At 39.0% G+C, this 24,946-nt stretch overlaps 1 protein-coding gene across 14 annotated transcripts in view; it reads right to left on the reverse strand.

The window, feature by feature from the left end:
* Positions 1-24,946, reverse strand: part of lrrfip1a (leucine rich repeat (in FLII) interacting protein 1a) — an 80,996-nt gene that overhangs the window by 44,399 nt on the left and 11,651 nt on the right. For all 14 annotated transcript variants that reach the window (XR_005992980.1, XR_005992979.1, XR_005992978.1 and 11 more), the window contains exon 2: positions 9,557-9,643. Coding sequence is in view for 3 of the 14 variants with exons in the window: in XM_041806850.1 (XP_041662784.1) it covers positions 9,557-9,643 (87 nt within the window). In the remaining 11 variants the exon portion in view is untranslated. The remainder of the gene's footprint in view (positions 1-9,556; positions 9,644-24,946) is intronic.

Raw genomic sequence — 24,946 nt, forward strand, 5'->3', positions numbered from 1 at the left:
TATAGAGACAGACAACCAGGCACACTCACATTCACACCTACGGCAAATTTAGAGTCACCAATTAACCTAATGAGCATGTTTTTGGTGGTGGGAGGAAGCCGGAGTACCCTGAGAGAACCCACGCGTGCACAGGGAGAACGTGCAAACTCCTCACAGAAAGGGAAGTGAGCCAGGAAAATAAATCTCAAAAATAATCTAATTGCAATCTTTTTTCCCAATATTGTGATTGCAATTTAATATGCAGTTAGTTTTTAAGTTCCTCATGTATTTTTCAAAAAATGCAAGCAATAAATCTGTATAATAAGAACACAATATTAGATAGAACTAAGTCTAAATGTGATTATTTTGACTTATATTGCATTTTTGGGATAAATTGTATTGAAGGGAATGATCTTTTTTGTTATTTGCAAATAATAACATACAAAACCAAGTAAAGTAGGGTTTTTTGTAAACTATTCTGAAAAAAAGACACTTGATTGTCTGCATAATATTTTGTTAATGCCATCTCTGCTGAACAAAAAAGTTTTAAACTGGTATTTTGACAGATTTTAGGTTAATGATATATTGCACCATCTGTGATTTTTAAACTGCAGCAGGCCATACTGTTTCAATTACATTACAATTTTACATTACATTACAATTTCTGATTAACTGCCCAGCATTACTGATGACGGTGTTTTCCTATGCATTGACTGTCATGTTGTCTCAGGATCATTTTGGAAGATCCAGGTTTCACTCCTTCTAAATATCAAGGTTTCCTTCAGTTTGTTCCAAAATGTCTCCACAGATTTGATGAGTCTACCTTTGTGATAAGGTGTTTTGGGGACAACTTTTGCACACACTTTTGTCATCTTCAAATTTGGTGCAAAATTTGCCAAACTGTTTCTTTATCAATGGAGACAATTTCTGCAGTTAATCTTATAAAGAGTTGTTTTGTACGTTTTGGATGATTTGTTTAATTAATTGAATGTTTCAGAGGTTTTTGATTTGTACGGGTACCCAGAACATTCATCCCCTTGGACATCCCGTCTGCCATCACAAAATCTTAAGTGCTATCCAAACACACATGCATGTGACATGTAGTGTTCCCCGTACACGCCAGTTAACGGATGAAAAGATTCAGCTGCTGTTTTCTTCAGTTTCACCAAATTTCATGTCGATGCATTGTTTCACCTTTAATCTCATCATTTTCAGACGCCTCAGAAAAACACGTGCTCTTTAAAAAGTAGCTAGCAGTGATGTCACTTAGCAGTTGTCTGTGAATACCCAACCTTTAATACATAACACCATGTGACGGTGAACCATGTGGTTTTATCCAAGTGCAGTCTCATTATTTAATAGCCATACCTCGTGTGTAACTTTAAGATTAACATCTGCTATGCTACAAGTCTTTAAGTTGCTTCTTACTGCTAGTTTAGCTGTGAATTTACAGAATCAGGGATTAGTTGTTGTGCCAAGAAATAATAGTTTAAGTCAGGTCATGCCATTACAAATGTACTACTTTTGCGAGTTTAAGTTGTTAGCTATCTTTTCTCAATAAAGCATTCATTATAATAAACCAGCAGCTAGATTCAGCTCTGCAGCCAATATGAAAGTTGCAAAAACAGAATATTACAAACCAGTTTTGGAGAAAAACAGACAATGTAGTTCTGATTTCTGGCTGAGACTGATTTTAAATCTTGCCAGTGCTCCATCACTGTCCATTTTAGCTTTTTTTGTTCTTGATTAGCTCTTGTTTCTTTACCCCTCGTCTGATTGTACCCAGATTGTGTGTGTAGTATTCCCTGAACTAAATCTACTCCTGTTTCCTATTAACTTGCTATGCACTACTCATTGTAAAGCATGCCAGGGGAAATGTAAACAGACTTTCGGAGAGAAATCGCTTTGTCATAATCCGACCAGATGACAGGCATTAAAAATAACTGCATAGAAATAGCAAATCATCACTGATGATCTGGTTTTCTTTTGTAGGTCAAAACGAGGCCGCAGAATTAAATCAAGACTGTTTCCAAACAACTTACACCTCATAGTGGATTTGTCTGAATGACATCTAAACCAGCTGATCTGTTTTTGTACCTATTAATAAAATGTGTAACTGCTCTTTCCACAGCAGCTCCTTTAAATGGAAAAAGCACCGCTCAGAAAATCCAACACACTGACAAGACACCCAACACTTAGTGCTGCATTTTCCCATCAGCGGAGAGCTTTAATCCAGATTTACTACAACCGTCTGCCTTGTATGCTTGCCCAGTTTATGGATTGGCTGCTTTTTAAATTCTGGTTTCAGACGTAAATTTGCAGATGACCTCTCTGACTGCGGCATCACTTCAGGAACAACAAGCACTCCTGGATAATAGAGAGTGTAAGGACTTCTGCATCCACCAGCACACTGCTCCTGAGTTATTGATTTGAACTATACAGGGTCATGTCTCTATTCTCGGGATGTTTAATCACAGCAGACTCTGGGAATTTTCTGCATTTTGTCTAGTCATGAAACCTTAGTCATCGTCTCCTCCAAGCAGGTGATATAAAGGTGTAGAGGTCAGGTAGATTTAGAAACTAGAGGGGCTTCAAGGGTTGAGCAACACATCAAGTTTCTCAGATATATTTCCAAACTAGATAGACAATAAGAACTTATCACAATCTAGTTTAGGTAGATTAAAAAAGGCCTTAGACTCAGTTAAAATATTGTTTAATGTACAAACCATTGAGCTTATTGATCTATTTAGATTAGAGGTTGACTGACCTTTTCTCTCAGGGCCAGGACCAATAAAGATTATTATTAGTTTATGAGACCAACAACTAATATTGGAATTTAAACATCTTCAGTGACAAAAAAAATGTTCACAATGTGGCAAAAGTAAACTTGAATTATCAAAAAGTACGCACGATAAACAGCTTAGCACCAACTCTGTTGACATGAGAAACAGCACAAAGCAACACAGTAGCAAGGAGGAAAACAGGAAGTGATGCATAACTGGCTATTACTCGTGTGACAAATAGCCAACCAGATTAGAGGTGGGGCATTAGGTGAGACTGTGTAGAGTGTAAACAAAAGCCAGAGGGAAGGACACACCTCACAGTGTAGCCAAAGTAGTGCACGTTTTAAGTGATTAATTTTACTGGTGATTGGTAAAATAAGAACAGAATATTGATAATTAGTGAAATGCATTAATCAGCTCTGAAGATTGGCCAGGCTGTAAGTCGGACAACAACTACTTTGAACTGTTTAGGCTGAGATCAAAATCTTTGTCGGAGAGAAGTCTGAAGATGATGCTCACAGACTTTTGGATGATTCAGCTCTGTGCTCTTTGATTATATGTTCAAAATCAAACTTGGAAAAATGAAATAAAATTGCAATATTGGCATATTACACTTTATCTTTGTACTGCATTCTAATATACTGATAATAAAGCTGTCAGGGTTTGAGTTATTTCTTTGTTTTTAAATGCTATTTCTAGGGATTCATAATTTTTGCTGCTATCCAATACACTGATATTTTAAAAATGATTTTAGCTAATACTAATATCTATATTGATAACTTAATGCAATTCAGACCAAAAAACTTCAGTCTCAAAACACAAAATGTAAAGTTTAAGGATGAACAAATGAACACATTCCAGTCCTTAAAACAGACATAAAAGTGTAGGAAATGATGATGAATAAAGAAAGAATTGGCCAACCTAAAACTCCACTAACTTTTTTTAATGACAAATGTTTACAGCTGATCAGGGAGATTTTTATAGCCATAATACCAGTCATAAATATCAGCAGAAATTTTCATATCTGCCAATACTGATATCAAACCAATAATATTGAGCATCCCTTTCTATTTTGGTTGTTTATATCATGATCTAAATGTCCTGTAGTTTCAGGATCAGCTATGCTGCATGATTAGGTGACAATATGTGATTACAATCATAGGGGACAATACTGCCACTTGCAATTGCAGTGTAATACATAAATGGTTTCATGAATAATGATAGTTTTGAAGTGTGTATTTCTCAGCCCAAAACATGCTCATGTCTAGTGGCATAAAAAAATCAAAACCTTAAGTTTTTAGTGTACTGCTTTAAAATAACTTAATATTTCCCGCCCAAATAAAGTTTTCTCCTTTTTGTAAATAAAGGTATTTCTACAAAGTGTAATAATGGCACTATTATAAACTTAAATGACTTTCTGCAGGCAGTTTTGTAAATCTTATAAGTACTTCTTAATACTACAAGTTAAGTGATTGCGCAGGCTGACATCATGATTGCATTTAGATAATTTGTGCAGCACTAGAACCAGTCACTCTCACATGTCTGCCAGTATATCCCCCTACCCTTGCCATACCGAAACATACCTGTTTCCCTTTGCCTGAATACCTCCAAGCTCATTTAGTCACACAAACCTTTGGCAGCCTGGCTCTGTGAGTATTGCCTTGGCTTTCTAGTGATTCTTTGCCTGTTTTCTGGCTGGTCATTTGACCAAGGACTGGATTTTTGCTAACTTTAGCCTAACCCCCTGTGGACTTTGTTTTCTGCCTGGATTTATATCCTTGTATCGTTTTTTTTGTTATGTGAATTAAAACACTGAACTTGCTCTGAGTCATGCACATGAGGTTCATTTTGACACTGAACAGTGAAAAATGCTGAGTATTAATATTTTAGATTTGAACATTTTATACAAATGACAAGGAACAGGAATTGCTAAGATTAAGTATTTTTAATTATTAGGTTAAGTTCTTCAAACTTCAGTTAAAAGTAAATATGGCTTATACAGCACCATCTTGAGGAATATGAGAGGAATTTTCTCAGTTAGAATATTCATAGGAATTTTACATCCAGCTTCCTGGGGAGTTTGCTTACTCTTTTTGCTCCTCACTTACAGGAGTATAAATGGGGAGTATACCTGAAACAACAACTACAGGGCTCCACTTGTAGGAGTCTCTTCTGAAACCAAAATATCTAACCATGCATCTTGTCATCAGTACTGGAAAGTAACATCCAGCAATTTCACACTATTACGCAGTAAAATTTAATACTCTTGAAAGCAAAATAGCTGTTTGTGTCTTGCAAACCAAAACAAACCCACAGGAGAGTGAGCTCCAACTTTCCAACTCTCCTTGCCAACTATGGATGCTTTCAAACAAAAACTAACGAATGTGTATTTCTGTTTCAACAGTAAAAGTAAACCATGAAATACCAGGCAGTTAGAAATTCAATCAATGACATGAAAGAGTTTAATAACAGACTGGTGGGATCCTGTCTGCTTACTTGTCTCTCATTACATGTCTGGACAACCAATTAGCAAGAGAGCCAGCCGTCGTCATAAGCTCATTCATTGAGTTACACAATCAGCTTACATGTATGAACCCCTCTTATTCCACTCACCAAGCCCCCCTTTTTGATCGGAGGGGTTCCTGGGCGCCCGGAGAGGGCGGCCCTCAGCCCCCTCCCTGCCAGCCGACGCCCAGCCGTCCTGCCTGCCCCTCAGGGTACCAGGGAAGGCTTCATTCTTCAACAGTCAGCGACCAGGGGCGGTCATGTAGGCAGGATCACGTCGGGATGGAGGACCGAGGTTTGAGCTCAGAGTAACAGCAGCAACCAGGGCGTTTTGTGCTATATAGCCAATAATCCACCATAAAGTCCGGCCTTCAGCGTGTGGGGAAACGTCCAAAAGTGCCGAATAGGGTTGTAAGCGCAACAATCCATGGTTCACGTCAACATGGCAACAACAACAACCACTCTGCTGTCAGCTGGGGCAAGGAGCAACCTGCTAAGCTACTTTAAACTCGGCTAAAGGGTTTAAGGGACACACACATGCGTGCACACACACATAAACACAGCCAACCTCTAAACAGACTTGGATTAACAATGATCATTAATCCAGAGTGTATGACCCGTGTTTGTGCCTGTGTATATTACTGATCACAACCTTAGTTTTCATTGAGTTCTGCTTGGACGATTATCCCACTCGTCTGTCTTAGGAAAGTGTTTGCTTTAATGAAGAGAGCTATTTATAGTCAGCCACTACAGAAATTACATTTGGCTGCTACATAGCTCCACTACAAAAGGAGAAATCAAAGCAATCTGATTATTTTCCAGTGTGTAGCCCTGATGGTGCCGTGTGTCTGTAGCCTATTGTTTGCTTGAATCAATGTGAATAGGGAATGAAAGCACAAAGCTACAAGGGAAAGTTGTAAGCTGAATTTATAAAGCAGAACCACAATCATCAAACTCTCATTAATCTTGTTTTGTAGCAATGTGGGGCCAAAAACTGGAATTGAAAGTAGAAGTCAAACCCTAGAGTACTCAAAGTGTTTCTCTATTTTATTTCAAACAATATAATAAAATTTCATGAGCAGAGTTAATCCATTTTTAAAACCACTGACAGAAAACAACCCCCCCTCCCACCTCGACAAAAACAACCAGAGAAATCTGTAGCTTACAGGATGGGCTGACGTGCCAAAGTTCAACAAGATTTACGTCCCAGGCCACCTGGGTTACATGTAATTACAATTTCAGGGGTCTTAACATCTAAATCCTCCCTGAACGGAGAAAACAGACAACCTTAATAAGTTTGGTTTCCACAGGTGAGAGGAGGAAGTCTGTGTGTCTGGGATTACTCCTTGCTAAGAATAGGGAGCAGGGAAAAGCAGGACTCCCCATGGTTCTGAAAGGTGTTGCTCAACAAGAGAAGGAAAACTTTGACTAACGTATCGCTGACCTGCAGTTCAAACACACATACCCTCACAGATGGTTCAGCTCTGCACCTGTTTCAACACTTACCAGACTCCAGTGGATGTGCAAATGCCAGCAATGAGGGGGTTCAATGCAGAATATTTGGATCTCTGCTCTGTGGGGATCATTTTAAGTTTCACATTTTCTGAAGGGAATCCCTCAATAAAAGGCTTACAATGGGTATTTAGAAGTACTGTTGATCAATTTGAGTCCAAAGACAAATTAGAAGGTAGTCTGTGTCTATTCAGCCTAGATTCAAAGGTTTTTATGTCCTGAAGCTTTCTCTTATTTAACCTGACTAGATCCTTAGTTCCCAACCTGAGGTCTGTCCATGTATGCCTCCATGAAAACAGATTGTTGCGTTCTGAACTCTCCAACCATCCAAACCCTCATACTGATGTACATCTATTATGTTAGAAAGGACATTGAAAAACTGATCCACTACAGGCTGTTGACTTTCATGCTTTTATATCTGCTCCATAGAGTGAAGAAAGAATGGTCCATCCTCTGCTCAGTTGTGCTCTTGCAGTTGTCCATCTTCGTGCCCAGGTGAGCAAACATCAATTAACATGAAGTGTTAATTTCGTCAACTAAAACTATCACTAAAAATGTTCTTTGATAGCCTTTTTTCTATGAGAAAGACTAGACTAAGACTCACCAAAAGTAGATCTTTGATGACTTAAAACTGTCTAAAGGGTCATTTAGTTTCCACCAGACATTCAAAGTCCATGATATTTCTCCACTGTGGGTAAGTCTGTCATAATACAATGCATCTGTTGCTATTCTGCCTCTAAGCTGTAGAAAGCAGGGACCCCAGGTCAGGCAGGGTGCATAAACACACTACTATGATTTGGTACCAGAGTAAGCCAAGAGAATAAATGCATGGACAACCAAAAATCAGTAAGCAACCCAAAAAAAACAGCAAAGATGACGGAAAACTGTTGAGGCAGCTAGAATCCTACATCACACAAGAATGGGACAACATTCCTCTCTCAAAAAACTCTGTGGTTAAAAGAAGAGGGAATGCTACACAATGGTAAACATGGTCCTGTGCCTACTTTTTTGGATGCCATCAAATTGAGCTAGTATTTTTCATGAAATAGTGAAATGTCTCAATTTCAACACCTGATATGTTGTTTGTGTTCTATGGTGAATAAAATATGGGTTTTTTTAGAATTGGGGTTTATAGATGCATATCAATGCTTCTCATCATTTCCATTTGCCAGAAGCAGACAGCCATTGATTGACTCTTGTGCAAAGAAAGCATCAAAAATGGCCAACACACCCCCTGAAAGTTGATCACAGGTTGAGCCTAAAGCAGAAACTTCATAAGAAGCATCTTATGCCTGATATTTCTAACTACACCTTAAACTCAGCTAAGCCCAAGCTCCTTCAAAGACAGCCTGGGCTTATTAAGCTTACTTTGTAGCACATCCCTCAGATTAGAGACCTGCTCCAGGTTGGGTATATTTAATGAGTGACCCATGAAAACATCTGGCTATGGATAGAAAATATAACGCTACAATTTCACAACACAGGCTCAAGAAAAAATGTGGGCAGATGGCAGGTGACAACAATAAAAAGAGAGAAAATCATACGCTTTACAGCAACGATTATTATGATTGTTTTTAAATCTAAATGAGCACATACTATTAAGTAGGCCAGAATTAGTTCCTTGAAGCTCTGTTGTGATTTTGGGCACATCTTTTCTCTGTCACCTCTTTATCAGCTCATATGTGGACCTGTTCTTCAGCACCTTTACTGAACCTAAGGGAATCAGTCTCAAAGTCTCTATGTCGCAAACTGTTGTATGTTTTTTAAAATTCTTTTACAGCCTTTGGTTACATCCTACTATACACTGCTTGAGTGGCAGTGGTAATGGTAATGGTAATGAGTGGCTGCATGCATACATTTTGTTTAATCACACATCGGGTCAGGTAAGGATTTATTCAAAGATCCTCATTGATCTGGGTATTAAATGGGGATAAATGGGGGTAATGGGTTGGTTTTTGGTTCTACAGATGCAAGTGTTTACAGTTACTGTTGCTTTTTATAACAACAGCTGTCTAACATGAGCATCCTTGACTCACTGAATGTTAGATTCACCTGGTTTCAAAGTGGGGAAGCTACACTTGTATGCCCTTAAAATAATCACGAGTATTATTATTTGCATGACTTTATGTAAAAATAATGACACCAAAAGTGTTTCCCCATGTTTTGTAGTTTCACCAGTGTGGTTACACTTCTAACCTGGGACATTAGGGAATTTGATAGGAAATACTTCAGACAAAAACTACCAACACAACTCCTGAAATCCTCTTAGAATTAGGTTTACATATTACTATGGCTGGGCATTATGGACCAGATATCATATCTCAATAGTTTTTTAGCTGAATGGCAATATGGGATAGATTTCTCTTTTTTTATACAGAAATAGCAAAAGTGTAAATTCTAAGTCATATCAACATAAGCCAAATGCAGTGCTGCACAAATCAGCACCAAATATATATGTATAAATGGTATGGTCTTACCCTATATTTAATTGGAAAATGTTCCAATATAACTTTAAACTCAAAATATTGCCCTGCTCCACCTCACCATCCATGTGGGAGATAATAGCATCAGCTGGGACAAACTTGAATGGAATAATGCTGGATTATTTAAACTCCTCCAATGCCAGACTGGGTTTAATCATAACGACAATACAAATATGAGTAAGTATCTCGTACACATTACAAAAAAGAACACTGCCTTTTACACTAAGTAGTAAGATCTTTGGGTTTTTTTTTCATTTTAATAGAAGGATGTATATTTCTGAACTTCTACTGTACCTCTTTCTGTTGTCTCTCAAGCTCCTTCATCCGGATCTCTCTTGCCTCTGCCCGGGCCGCCCTCTTTGCTGCCAGTCTGGCTTCAGCCTGAGAAGATGATCAACAGAAAAATAGAAACAAAGAAGGAAGAAACGGGAAGAGGGAAGTGAGACAGGTGCCAATTTAGCTGGACACATGCTTAAAATACACTCAAAATGCAGAACACTCTTGTGACCGGCAGTTCAGTTCCTCAAAGTTGTTCCTAAGGGACGAGAAATCTTAAATCTCAGGAAATAACTAGCTTCTAAATTAGAATTTAGCACTGAATTTATGAAAAGGGATCTCAATAGGAATCCAGAGTATGTTGATGTCAAGCTCAAGTTTAAATTGACAAAACATAACACCCAGAGGGAAAACCTTCATTGTCTGTGCTTAAAAATCAAAGTGGCATATGTCGTCACATGTCACTAATGTGTGTATTGATACAGAGGTTGCAGAATAAAAACAAAGAAGGATCATTGTTGATGACTATCTTCACTGATCATGTTGTTTACTCAGTGGTATGTCATCTGGATTAGTGGTGTCTATAAACAGAGTATCAGGTGTCCATTAAACCCTGAATAGATCCAGCTGATTATATTTATAGGTGTGCAAGAGTAGTGTGAATATTCAGAGCCTGTGCAGCCACAACAGTGTGTAAATGTGTGTAATGTATTTATATTTGTGTATTTGAAGGCACTGCCTTTGCTCCACTCAGCACTCAGGCAAGAGCAGGACCTTTTCCTTAAAAGGACCTCTCTCTGAGCGTATACTGTATGAGTGTGCGTTACACAGTGTGTAAGCATTTCCTTCCTCTAACTCTGTGGTGACACAGTGCGGTTGCAGCAGTCTGTTTGCCCTGAGGCGGGGTCACTGTAATCCCTCCTACCATGGCACAAATGCATTTCCCCTGTGTCAGTTCACCATGACCAAGAACCAGGAAAACACAAAGACAGGAGCTGTTTTAAGAAGCATGGTCTCACACAGCAGTCAGTTTTAGTCACGGCACTGATAATCCTGTTAAAACAAATCTTACGTTTTCAGTAGTTAAACATCTGTTACGCTCAAGGAGAGCTTAATATGTTCTCCAGTCTTACATCATCATATTAAACCCTATTTTAAAGGGTTCAACTCCTCATAAAAATTAGTTGTACGCTATTCTGGTGGTAAACTGTCAGGAAAAAATTAAGTGTTAACTTTATAGTTACAGTGTAACTACTGACCCCGGGAAGAATAGCCTCTAGCTTAAGCTGCTAATGGAGATCAAAACAAATAAACAAGTAGTTTGGCTGCTTGCCCTCTGCTGTAGAACTGTAGCAAATACTCATTATCATGAATATTTGGATTGATACTGAGATCACGATTATAACATATAACATATACAACACTGTGCATTAATTTTAATTAATTGAATAAATGTATTTTCATTTATTTGAGGGTCAGTAATAACCATGCAACAAATTCTGAACATTTTTTTGGTTCCATGTTTGGTTCCTCAAAACCAGAGTGGCTCCATATGACCTGGCCTGTGCAAAAAAAGAAAAAAGAAAAAAAAAAAAATCAATATAGCAATATATTTTCACAGGCACCTTGCTGCTGCACATACTGAAACAGATTTTACAGAATCAATATGGTCGTAAATGCTGTGATGGTTTTTTAACATACAAGCCCCATGTTGCAGTTAACAAAAAAAAGCCAGCAGATGGCAGCAGTTGTAGAACTGCACAACGCAGCCCCAGAGTTGGTACTCAGACCAGTAATGTTTATCTGCAGCCAGCAGGCTAAAAGCAAATGTACTAGATTATTTCAGGTTTTCTCAAACAGCATCAGTCATGCAAGCTGTAAGAAGGTAAAACACTGCAGTAACACCAGTCTTTATCGACACACAACACCAGGTTTATAAGTAATTAGCAACAACGGCAAGGCTAAACGGACTAGTCTGTGTCATCCAAACCAGCACTGAATGATGCTGTAATTCAAAGTTTCCCTCAACTTCTCATCAGGAGATCATAAGCAGCACTTTCATGAGAGGTGAAGGTAACAACAGCTTCAGGCAGCTGCTTAAGAAGTGTGACTAACACTGTTTAATCCTCACTCATCTGGTCATTAAAGAAACAGTGGTGCTGTTTTATGTAGAAGCAAAAAGTCATTCTTACAAATTTAAGTGGGCTTACAGTAAAGTGAAACCATAATATCATACTTAATCTATGAATAGCTTAGTGATTATAAACAGACTTTTCTAATATACTTGGGTGTCTGAGGAGCTGAATTTAACTATTTTAAAGTGAAAAAATGTTTAAACTATACATCCTCTGTTAATCTCTATAAATAAAGAAAAGCTGGGGTAGTGAATTCAGTGATGGGTATGCTTATTACTCATGTTTGTTATCCCAAATCAAGGTGATACATATATTGTTTACAACCAATACTTTGGCTGTAAAAATCTGCCTATATCAGCTGTAAATATTGGCAATATGAAAAAATAAGCTAGTGAGGTTTAAGCAGGATCAACAGACCTACACCAGCTGAAGTCTTTTTCTTTATTCATCATTCCTTGAACTTTAAAGTGTGTTTTAAGGTCTGAACTACATTTATATATCAGCTAAATTAATTTGTAAATATCATTATATGAGATGTCAGCAAATATCGACTATTGTGCATCCTTAAATTTAACAAAGAACAAGGAGGCGCCTGGTTGGCTCAGTGGGTAGAGCAGGCGCCCATATACAGAGGCTATAGTCTGAGTCCCAGCACTGTCTGGTGGGTGTCTTTCCTCAACTCTCTCTTCCCATATACCCTGTCTTTCTTCCTGCTGTCCTATCTAAATAAAGGGAAAAAAGCAAAAAAAATCTTTTAAAAGAAAAAAACAGCGACAAAGAATGAGGCAGGGATGGATGGTCATCCCTACTACCCAAGTGCAACATCATTATTTGGGGAAATGCTGCTTCATTACAGAAGCAAACGCCAACAGCAATACTGGACATTTCTACTATGAGCAAATTTCTTTAAAATACCTTTTTTAAATCAAAAGAAATCAATACTAAATTATACGATTAGATTGTTGCCATATTTAAAAAAAAATGCCTATGATTTGCAAGGACCAGGGAGGTTTCATTTTGAAGTGTGGCACTGGAAAATCAGTTTAAAGGGTCATGTAGCACCAGCCCTTCTCTCTTTTCCTCCGCTCCAACCAAAAGGACTCCCTCACCCTAAATATAAACATAGTGGTAGGGCTAAGTGGTAAGCAGTGATTGAGCCCCTCTGTCTTAGTCTTCTGAGAACAGAAGGTTTGTTGCTGCATCAGTAGATACCATTTTTACCCCACAGTAATCTGTGTGTGCAAAGCAACTCCTGATCATGGATGTGTGTAAATATCTACCAGGACATTCCCAACAATAAAAAATGTTTTCTCCAGTTAAAAAAAACAATCACCTAAGTAAACATAAGTCTCTTTAAAACATTCATCAGAGCAGTGAAAGAGGTTTTCCAGGAATAGTCCTCACTGATTGTTGTCCTCTCTCTGGCTCACTCACTGTCTGTCTGAATGGCATTTCCTCCAAGTCAATGATTGCTTATTGTCCTTCAGATTCTTAACGTTTGCACCAAGGCCTACAGGAACACACAGAAGCTCTCTACAGTGCATGTATTAACAGTGCTGACTCATCTGCACATACCGGGTCACACATTTTATCTTCAATGACCCTCTGGATGACAGAGCAGCAGTGTGAGAGCAGTAATGTGTCACCAGCCTTCAGCAGCAAAAACACAGCTGTTCTGAAAATCTCATCATGAACACTCTGAGGGTGACAGAGCCAAGATTCTTACTCTTCTGCTGAAAAACAAGCCCAGGGGTTAAGAGGTTTTACTACTCTGATCTCAACAGTTTACATAAGCGGACAAGGAAAATGAAAGGAAACATTTTTGGGGTGGAATTAACTGGCAAGTATTTCTGCAGCTACTTTGAAATCAGGCATCTAATGGGTGGGCGCTACAGAACCACAAACAATAAACACTTAACACAATAATGGCTGGAAAATTCAGACAATCTATCAAACTAAATTACAGTTTCCTTTTAATGACAGCTTAATAGACATGATCCAAAATGTCCACATGCTGGAAACCCCACCCAGCAACTGCAAGCAGAACAAAACAATCCCTGGCCAACAATTTTCCTTGCCCACAGAACATAATCAGCTGCCTCAATTCCAAAAAAGCTGGGACACCTGGCAAAATGTAAATAAAAACTGAATGAAGTGATTTGCAAATCTCATAAACACATATTTTACTATGAAAAGAACATAAAAACATATCAGATGTTGAAAGTGAGACATTTTACCATTTCAGTTGAAATATTAGCTAATTTTGACTTTGATGGCAGCAAAACATCTCAAAAAAGTAGGGACACGGCAACAAAAGGATGGAAAAGTAAGTGGGACAAATTAAAAACAGCTGGAGGATCATTTTGCAACTAATATAGCTACTTGGCAACAGGTAAGTAACATGACTGAGTATAAAAGGAGCATTTCAGATTCACCAATCTGCAAAAAGTGAATCTAAAAATTACGGAATGATTTCAGCAAAATGTTCCTCAATGTGAAATTGTGACGACTTTATATTTCCCACCTTCTACAGTCCATAATATCATCAAAAGACTCTGAGAGTCTGTAGAAATCTCTGTGTACTACTGAAAAGGCCAATGGTCAGTATTGGACCCTTGTGATCTTCAGACCCAGCATTAAAACGGGCATGATTATGTAGTGGAAATCACTGTATGGGCTCAGGTGAACTTCCAGAAATCTTTGTCCGTCAACACAGTTCAATGTGCTATCCACAAAAGCAAGTCAAATCTGTGTCACGTATAGAAGAAGCCATGTAAACTGGATCAAGAAATGCTGTCGTCTTCTCTGGGCCAAAGCTTATTTAAAATGGACTGAGACAAAATGGAAAACTGTTCTGAGGTCAGATTAATCAAAGTTTGAAATTCTCTGTTGAAATCCTGACACCATCCTGCGGACTAAAGAGGAGAGGGGCCATCCAGGATGTTATCAGCACACGGTTCAAAAGGCTGCATCTCTGATGGTATTAGGATGTATTAGTGCCTATAGCGTGGGCAGCTTACACATCTGGAAAAGAACCATCAATGCTGAAAAGAGCAACATATACTCTCATCCAGACAGCTTCTCTTTCAGGGAAGGCCTTGCATATTTCAGCAAGACAATGCTAAACCACATATCGCATCCCTCACAACAGCATGGCTTCACAGTAGAAGAGTCTAAATGCTGTACTGGCCTGCCTACAGTCCAGACCTTTCACCAACAGAAGACAAAAAATCCAGCATAGAAGACCCTCGACTGTTGAGCAGCTAGAATCAAACAAGACAAAGTTCCTCCCTCAAACTCCAGCAACTGGTCTCCTGTTTACAGACTGTTATTGAAAGAAGAGTGGTTGCTGTAAACATGGCCCTGTCCTGACTTTTTTGAGATGTGTTGCTGCCATTAAATTTTAAAATGAACTCATATTTTTTCATGAAATGGTAAAAATGTCTGATTTTCAACATCTCATATGTTCATCATTGTAGTGTTTTATGGTTGGACTAAGTGCTGTGTGTTTGAAACAGACTTGGATTGATGGGAACACCACACAATTTAAAAACAAACCTGAAAGAAACTTTTGATTCATTATTATTTCAAGATTTTTTTCAGGGCTTTTTGCCTGTATTTGACAGGACAGCTGTAAACATGGCACAAACGTGTCATATAGCAAAAACAGCAACTCACCAGAAACATGAGCAAAATAAGTAAAAGAAATCTCAACAAAATAACATTTATAAGGGATTAATTTTATCCTCAACACTCTGAGGTTTGGTTAATAGATCTCAAAAGGAAGAGTGCTTCAAAGTTGAGTTAGCTTTCCTTTTTTTACTGAATATTTAATAATTATAATTCTGATTTCATCCACCTGGTTTATCAAACAAATCAATATACCACCAAGACAATACTGTCTCCATGTAATGTTGCATCAATTACAATAATTCTGCTTCCATAGCACAAACAATAACTTAAACAGCTAAGTGTGCTCTCATCTTACACCAATGTGTATATCGCAGCAGCCTTACATCTGAAAGATGCATCTAAATAGGCCAAAAGACAGAATCCTACATCTTTTTCCTCCTCCTTTACAGCTATTTATAATGACCTACATGGTCTCTGGTTCCATCAAAACTGTTCTAATTCAGCGATAAGTGACTGTCCTCCTGAGAGCTAATGAGCTAGTTCATTACAAAACAGATCCTCTGACAAGGCTGGGAAATAACCTGTGAAATGGTTAAAATGTTGAGAAAGAGTCAGCAAGATAGACATTTAAGGTTGACAGCAAACTTATTGAGTATGACTCGACATGTGTTATCTTTCCTTTTCTTCCTAGCTTCAAAGGCTTAGTTGACAAAGATAATATTTATAATTCAGAACACAGGTTTGCCATTTTACCACTGGCTTAAACATTGTCATTTTGTGCCTTTGGGTCACTCTGGTAAGTTAAAATGATCAAAATAATCATGCAACATACTTAAAATGCTACCTATCAAGGCAATGGTAGACAGCTCCAGTACTGTGCCAGAGACATGTTGAGGAGAAAGCAGAGGACATATTGGCCTGGCTTTTGTCATCCTGATCCCTTGTGTCCACTGATAATCTATGAGGGTACCAAGGAATCAAGTGCCACCACAACTAAATGCCAGCCTGGTCTGACTGTGCCTCTAGTCGGCAAAGTTCCCACGCCCTGAATGCCAGTCTTCAGCCACTGAAAGCAGGACGGGTATTTTAATGACCATGAGCGCTGACAGGCTGGACAAAGACAGCATACAGAAATAACTCTGATTTCTGACCATGTAGAGGATTGGCTGCATTCAAACTGAGTTGGGACCATTAATGGGATTCATACACAGCATGGTTATTATACAGTTAAAGGTTACGGTGACTTCATGGAGAAAAAAGGCTCGTTTCCCCTTGAAAACCTTATGAAACCTCTGAGATCCTGCCTTAAAGGGAGTGGCTGCTAAAAAACTCAGCTAATGCTAAAGCCACAGACATGAGTCAACTGAACAGAAGGAGCAAGTGGATAAATTAAGCCTGTGTTTTACAGACCTTGGAAATTCGCAGCCTAAAGTATGCAGAATAAAGTAGAAACCATGACAAACAACAACATGACAGCGCAATAACCATATGAATACAAATAAATGCCAGTGGTCAATATGGCTCAAGAGGATAATTTATCACACTACACATTTTAAAAGTTGCTTAACAAACCACTTATGGTTATTTTTAGTCTTTTAGTAAATTACAGGCTTCACAAACTGAAGCACAGCTGACACTGGGTTTTATGAATACTGAAAGATTTGGGCCTGGTTAGAAAGTGACAGGACCAATCAGCGACGAGGAGCAGTACTTTCTGACGCGGCGGAGTCGTGACGTAAGCAAGCAGTGACAGGAGGCCGGTGCAATTATGCCGGAGGAGATTAACGTGGATGCTGCTAAAGAAGCAATTTTATCAGAACTTCATGATTTTCTTTGTTAAAAGAAGAACAAAGAACAGTGAGCTGTTTTCTTTTCAAAAATGACAAAAGTCGTGTACTGACATGTTTATAGTTGCCATGGTTCGCGCTATGCAGCTCTAATGGAGTTTACTCCTTCGGTAGCGGCGCAGCTCGCTGGTGGCTACGTCACGTTTTCTGTTGCTCTGATTGGCCCCTAAAGATGTGACAGACAGAACGTTCATTGAATCACCCTCCGAGTTTTTTTTCAAAGGCTCTGCCATTTCCCAAACGCTCTGTATGAGTGGTTTTCCAGATGGATGTGTGGAACAAATCCATCTGGCATGCCAGGTTAGCAGAAGCATTGGTTTAAAATAACACGTTTATAAGCTTTAAATGAGCAAGATTCATTTAGGATGATGATGTGGGGAACACCCCTGATTGTTCAACCAAGTATCTGTTTGATCACCAAACCAGCCGTACAGATTATACATTAATTTGAGTATGGCATGCACTTAAAGAAAACAATTTAGTCAACCGAGTCTGTTTTTAGTCCAAAACTGCAGCACATTCCAAAAACAAATACTATCACAACCTGTGTTCATTATAATCAGCCTTGTACAATGATGCCAAAACTTTTGCTAGTCAGTATTTTTGAACAGGTGACTAACTATTCAGAGCAGCTGCTTCAGCTCCTTCTCTCCGTTTCTTTCCCCCTCACACTCTAATTTCACTTTATACATTGTGATTCGCCCATGTATGCTACTATGTGGAAAGCAGCCATGGAGTATGATAAACGTGGCTTAAAATTTGTTCTCACAGCAATGTAGCAAAGAGACTGGGTTGAAAAGTTGATGCTTGTGCAAATAGTCCACATGAAGATCTCAGGATGGATGGACCCAGGGTTTTTCAAGGGCCAATAAACATCCTCACAGCTTTTTTCTTTGCAGTATGTCTTGCACTGAAAATTTTGGCAGTTAATAGAAGAATAGGCTAAACATATCTCACTTCTATAACTTGCAGCATGTCTATCTGTCTGTGTCAATTTGCACGCCACACCATTGCTCTAACTGTCCTTGATATCTCTCAAGAGAGTTCATTGGTATACCGGTTCAAAAATGGTATCATAAATATGTGCAGATTTTAAATAAAATCCTAAAATGTCATCATTCGTGAACTACTCCTGTGTCATAAAGTGACTGTGGAATGTTTTGCATCTTCGTGCCAACAGAGGGCACCAGAGTAATACGCAAAGTATGGGTGATTATGTGGCAGAACTGAGAAAGCTGGCGCAGGACTGTAACTTCGGTAATTCGTTGACAATGTGTCAAGAGATCATTTGATCTGTGCCATAAAGGAATACAGGATACAGCGGAGGCTGCTGTCGAAGGCCAGACCAACTTTTAAAAAAAGCACTCAAGTTTGCGTAAGCAATGGAGGCAGCAAACAAAGTGTCATGGGTTTATATGGCATAAAAGAACCTGGTTAATGGAACAGAGTGGCAGGGTCGGTGAACAAGGTTAGCAACACATGACCAAAGCCCTAGCCAGACAATCAGAAAATGCTACAGATGCGGTGGAGAAAACCACCCGGTCAAAGGATGCAGGCTTGCCAATGAAAAATGTCATAACTGTGGAAAAGTGGGAGCCTGCAGAAACAAAACAGGGGTGTAAAGAAAACACTACAGTTTAAACAGGAGAAAAAGAAAGCTAATTTCATACCAGCAGAAGGGGGGCATAGTAAGAATGAGGACGGTTTCCCTATGTATCGCACAAAGTTCTTCACACACTGGGTCAGTTACATTCAGATGCTTTTTTTTTTTTTTTTTTTTTAATTTATTATCCAAAAAAACATAACACACTCCAACCTTGCACACTGGATCTGCTGCGTCCGTATCTGTATTTGATTGTGGGTTTTTTTGGGCCATATACTCCATGATAGCCAATACCCCACATTTGCTCAGTGCAGGATTAAGCTCAGAACATACGGGGCCATCAAGTGCCAGTATCAGGAGCAGCAGTGGAATATGAAGGCATCACCAAGATTTTAGTTGTAGTGGTACTGAAAGGCTCAGGAACCAGTCTAGTCAGAATCAGTATGGAAGGTTAGAAAGTCTAATGGGTTCATGTGGGAGGGAGGGGGGCATTTTGCTTTATTTCACAGGACAGGAAACATGAAGGAGAGAATGGGGGAAGCATGACTCAAACATGCAGCGACACTGGGAAACAATCTCACAACCAGTGCACTGAGGACAATACCCTCTGCTCATGGCCGCCTGCTCTACCCACTGAGCTACACCAGCACCCTGACATCACATACATAGCTAAACTGACAACAGATGGCTAAAAGGCAGCATTATTTAGAAGTTTGCCACACAAGGATGTATTGTTAGAAAGAGAGTCCCCTTTCTTTGCAAGCTAGTTGAAAAAACTTTTAATGGTAGTTATTTGAGTTTGCCCCCCTTACACCACTGTGCATCTAAACCCCAGGCTGCACCACAAACTTAAAACAGCTGCAAAGATTTTAAAAACAAGCCAGTTAGCTACCAACACAGAAGGCCACATCAGGTCAGAAATAAAACAAAAAGCATGCGTCAGACATTTCTTAAAATAAAACAAGGGAGGCAATGCAGTTTGAACAACCAATCATACTCCATCATAGTGTCAGGAAAAGTATTTTTCCCACTACACTGAGATCCAATTATGGGAGTAAAAAAGAATATTCTTACCCTGAAAATTAATGTGATTTCCGTGCAATAGAGTGAGTTATTGGAAGTAGAAAATCCCCAAACATTCAATCAACAAACACACAACTGGACTGTTCCTCTCAAGAAACTGCAGGTCACTACAACAAGACTGTGACCTGTAGAGCTTGATCATCATTTTTAATATTTCTGTCAATGGTGCCCACATGTTTTCAATTGTTCAGACACTGCAAGGCCCTCCTTGTTTTCCTTGTGGAAGTAATAGGAAGCTTCTTGTAGCCTCAACATGGGGCCTCAGGCAGAAATAGTTTATGTTGCAACTTTCATTGCAACTAAAGCACGATGGGAATAAGCAATACTTGACAGGAAGTTACCCAACCTAGCTTGAGAGTGAAGTGAATAACAGATCAGTTGCAGGGAGGAATTTCTGTGAGATTGGATGATCCATTTCTTCATGCATGTAGCACATTTCTAACACTGTTTACTTCAGGATTCTTGGCAGAGAGGAGGGAGGATCACATGTCCAGGCACACTGTAAGGGTTTATGCTGTGACATGCCTGTACAGACACTCTTCAGAGGGAGGGGGACTTCAGCTATCAGAAAATTTTAATAGACTCATCTTTATCTACACTACTCTTCTTTTTGCTTCACTGACTCCCTGTAACAGCTCCCATCACAGCTCTGGTGCTGGACTATAATGTAGTCAGAGCAACTGCTCCCACTGACGACCTTCAGGTAGTCGATATCTACTAGGACAGCTAAATAAAGTCAATGACAATTTAAGCCATTGGTAAACTTGAGTGCTAAACGACTCAGAATTTGACTACTGAATATATGCACTTTTAGCACAGAGTGATGTAAGACAACTGCATGTACTGTAAACTATTCAAAACAGGTCTCAAAATGACCTGTCATTATTCACATTCTAAAGGTTTTTCCCAGGTGAAAAAATTATTTATAATCCCCTTTTCTGAAAGAAAAATTGATCAAGTCATTTAAAAAGGTACAACACGAGGGGCTCAAGACTACAGGTGTCCTCCAATCCCAGGGACTCTAGAAAATGTGCCTCGGATGAACAGAAAACTTTCCTAGGACACAACAAAGATGCAAGTATTTCCATGTATGTCAGTGTTGGTAAATAAGAAGCGGCAACTCACTAAGTGTTTGTTTTACTGCTTACAGTGAATTTTCTCTACCTACCAGTAGAGCAGTAGTAAACTGCAGGTGATGTTTGACAGAAATCAACAGAATCTGAATCCCTGTTTACTGTTTATTCTGCTCAACAAGCAGAACCAGGCAGACCTATCTGACTACAGCGTTCTGTGTCAAAGTGTCTGTGTTTAAAGACAGGCTGTTGCTCCTCCTGGTCCGGCATTGTTGTTCAGCTTTTCTCCCTCATTATGAGAAATTTATCAGTGAAAACAAAACATCAGATTATATGTCCGTTATTTATCAACCCATTCTTATTGTATTGCTTTCATTCTACTTTTATTATTATTGTTTGTTGTCTGTCTGTTCTTTGTGAGGATCTTTGGGCTGCATAATATATGTACAGTATGAAAGGTGCATTACAAATAAAGCTGAGTTGAGTTGGAAAAAAATCATGGTCCATCACAAGTAGGCAGCACAAAACATGGGCAGCAACTTCCAGTAGCAGTTTCCACTACATCATGTAGAAGTGTTTAAACATCCAACGTTTTCATTAACCTGACACGCAAGATATATGATTCCTTATACAGACTGCATGGATATAATTTACATTCATCTGGGAAAGCTCCCAAAGTGTTTGGGGACAGCAGGACTTCAGGCCAATCAGCGCAACAAGACAAAGTAAGGTTCTATGCATGTGCTTCTCCAGGCTACTGCTGCCGTAGCTGTCATCCACTGAAATTCTTTCCTATTTCCCTGAGAAAAGGTCCAAAAAAATATAATTTTCAACTAACCTTTAAAATAATTAAGTGTCACTCATGAAAAACATTGACAACAATATTTTATGAACTAGAAAAAAACAGAATTATAGTTATTCATATTTACCAATGTAATATCCAAATAAATGAATTTGTTGCAAGTAAGAGAAGCTTTGGAGGCTATTCAAATATAAAATAGACCACTAGCAGACAGCTCTGTCTAGTTAACATTAAAAAACTTGAAATTAGAAAAATGTAATAAAAGGAGAAGTTTTTGTTTCCACATCTCTTGTTTTCTAGAAATTAATGTTCCAAACCAATTTTTAGATTTAAAAATTCAAAACATTGAACAGCTTTAATATGTGCTTTTCTCCATCTTTCCTTTTGAGTCATCCTGTTAAAAGTCTAAATCAGGTCTTCATCAGAAAATCCTAGAGCTATGAATGGATTTATTTATCAACCAAAACAAGTGTAAGGGAAAATTGTCAGTCGGAAAATGAATGTGTAATCAATCATATTGGGGTCTAAAGTTTATCCACTTCCTCAGATCAGATGTCAGTGTGGTCGCTCAAAAACGTGTGTTTTGACTCACATCAATGTGTGACCAATCTAGGGCACGTGCAAAAACATCGTCTCTGCCAAGACAAGCTTTCAGTGTGGCTCTGCTCTTGTTCTAAAAAGAAATGTGGTCCAGTTCCAGTTAAACTGCCTCTTTCCTACGCTTTGCTGCATTTCTTAGATTTCCCTGACTTCTCTATACCTGAAGGCTGCTCAAACACCATCCGTCTTCACTGGCAGTGCCTCATCTGAGTGAAGCTTGTGATTGGCCGAGTAGCATCACATGTAGCTACCGCTAAAGAAAGATGCTGGTCACACTAGATCACCAAAAATCTATAAAAGCTGTAGAGTCAGTAGAGGAGTGGTCAACAGAATTATTTATCAAGTGCGCACAGGATCTGGACCGTGAACCTTGTTTTGAACCGCACATGTTCAGTTGGTTCAGAACCTAAAGAGTTGCATGCCATTTATTTTAGAACAGTCTACAAAAATCCTACCTTCTTCAATTTTGTACTTGTTTCTTATTAGATGTAAGAATGACAAAAACCCTTCAATGCAATAATTCATATCCAATTTGCAATATGAGTCAAAATCCTCAGAATTAGACACTTTTAAAGAATTGTTCAGCCCTGGTTAGGAATAAAAGAAAGTAAAGGAGTAATCGCATGTCAAATCGCAATTGCAATATTGGGGAAAAAAAATCACAATTAGGCTAGATTATTTTGCAAAATTGTCTAGCCCTAGTTAAAACTGTCAATTTACAGTAAGGAGGTCTCTGGTTTGACTCCTGGGTTCGACTGAAGTCTCTTGGTGTGGTGAGGAAAGCTGGTCTAATGATTTGGTGTCTCAAAAAGATGTCCAACAATTCTGTCACATACAAGCATATTCGGTGTCACAAAACATAAGATTCGGTTCTGCTACAGGCAAGTATGACTCATGCTGAATCCTCACTCTTTGTTCAATATTCTTTGAAATCAAACCTCATCTACATCACCTGACCTGACAGGACCATCTCACACCCCATTCCCACTGAGCCCCACCCCCCACTGCTCCCTATGCTTTGGAAAAAACTCAGGCATGGTGAATAAACAGGAAGGAGTTCGTGATAACAATCAGTATGGGCCGTGCAAGTGATGATGTCATTAAGAGGAAGTCACCACACTCACAGCCACTTCCTTTTAAGGAGACATGAGTCAGGCAACCGAAGCTGGGGTAGAGTCAGTGTTTTGTGTCTTAACACAAATCAGGAAATGCACTAGTTAATTGTTTGGTCCAATAATGTTTGTTTAATTACTTCATGGCATAATGGGTGTGTGCTGGAAAATGTCAGTCTGATATGGCAACAGTTTAAGTGGCACAGAGAAAATTATACAACCTTACAAATGAAAAGCTTTGATTAAAAACGGACCAACAGATTTATTATTTATTCAACATAGAAGTATCTGTGGAAATGTGCAACGTTCTTTCTCAACATTAAAGACAAGCTTTAGTACAACCTCATGAGGGACTGTGGCTTTCTGGCCATTTCTCTAGATGACTGTAAAACTGAAAAGAGGATTGTGTAGTGGGTTTCCCCTTCCTTGACATCAGCTATGGAGGACTAAAGCATAGCGGAAGGAGTTAAAGGGCATACAGGGCCACATAATTCATCCTAAACACGCAACACAGAAGTAGAAGAAGAAGAAAGTTAATTTTATCTTCATGCGTCATCCATTCAAACTCAGCCCTGGACACTAATTTACACAGTTTGGTTGTCAGATTATTTGATGGTATGCACAAAAGTTAGTAATATGAAAGCTGATGATGGGTGAGGAAGGGAAGTAAAACAAGGAAAATGTGATCAATGAAAGCCTAAAACAAACACAGGATACCTGCTTTGAATCACTGGATTCAGGAGAGACAGTGTTACTATCAAAGGTGCTATCTAAAACATGCTAAATAACTCAGAGGCATCTTCATTAGATACAACTGTTCATCTATTAATTGATGAAAACAACTAATCTGCCAATCACATGGCTGCAACCAGTGCATTTTGCCTTTTAGGCGTGGTCAAGATGATGTGCTGAAGCTCAACCCGAGCATCAGAATGGGAGAGGTGATTCAAGGGATTTGAAGCGTGCCAAGGCTGTTTTCACACCAAATTCTGACCCTGCTATCTGAATGTCACAACAGAAATGAAGACTCAACAGATCCAGCAACATTTTCTAATCTTCTATTGTACGGTTTTGGAGAGTGTGTGAGTTCTTAACCTTGCAATTCAGATGGATTTGCCAGACTCCATCTCTGTCACCAGGCAAATTCATCTTGAAAAGCTCCAATTAACAATGTTTGTGCCGAACCGAACACTATTCAGACCAATCAGCATCATTTGAGGAGAACGAGGCTGTAGCTATGGACGGGGTTTAGTTGAACTCAAAGCTGTTGCAATGGCTGCCTCCAGTGCAGTGATTAGCTCGAATATAGCTATAACATAGCGTCATTTTTTGTTCTTCTGTCCATCTACTTCAGAATAAGTTTGAGAGAGTTACAGGGGGAAAGGGTTAGGTGTAGTGTGGGTGGTTGTATACAGGGGCCGCTAGTGGAGTGGTTAGCTTGGACCTAGCGATAGTGGCAGTTTTGTCAGAACTGGACCACATTTCTTTATTAAAACCAGGGCAGAGAGCAACACTGAAAG

This window comes from Cheilinus undulatus, linkage group 15, assembly GCF_018320785.1.
Source record: "Cheilinus undulatus linkage group 15, ASM1832078v1, whole genome shotgun sequence".
NCBI classification, from domain to species: Eukaryota; Metazoa; Chordata; class Actinopteri; order Labriformes; family Labridae; genus Cheilinus; species Cheilinus undulatus.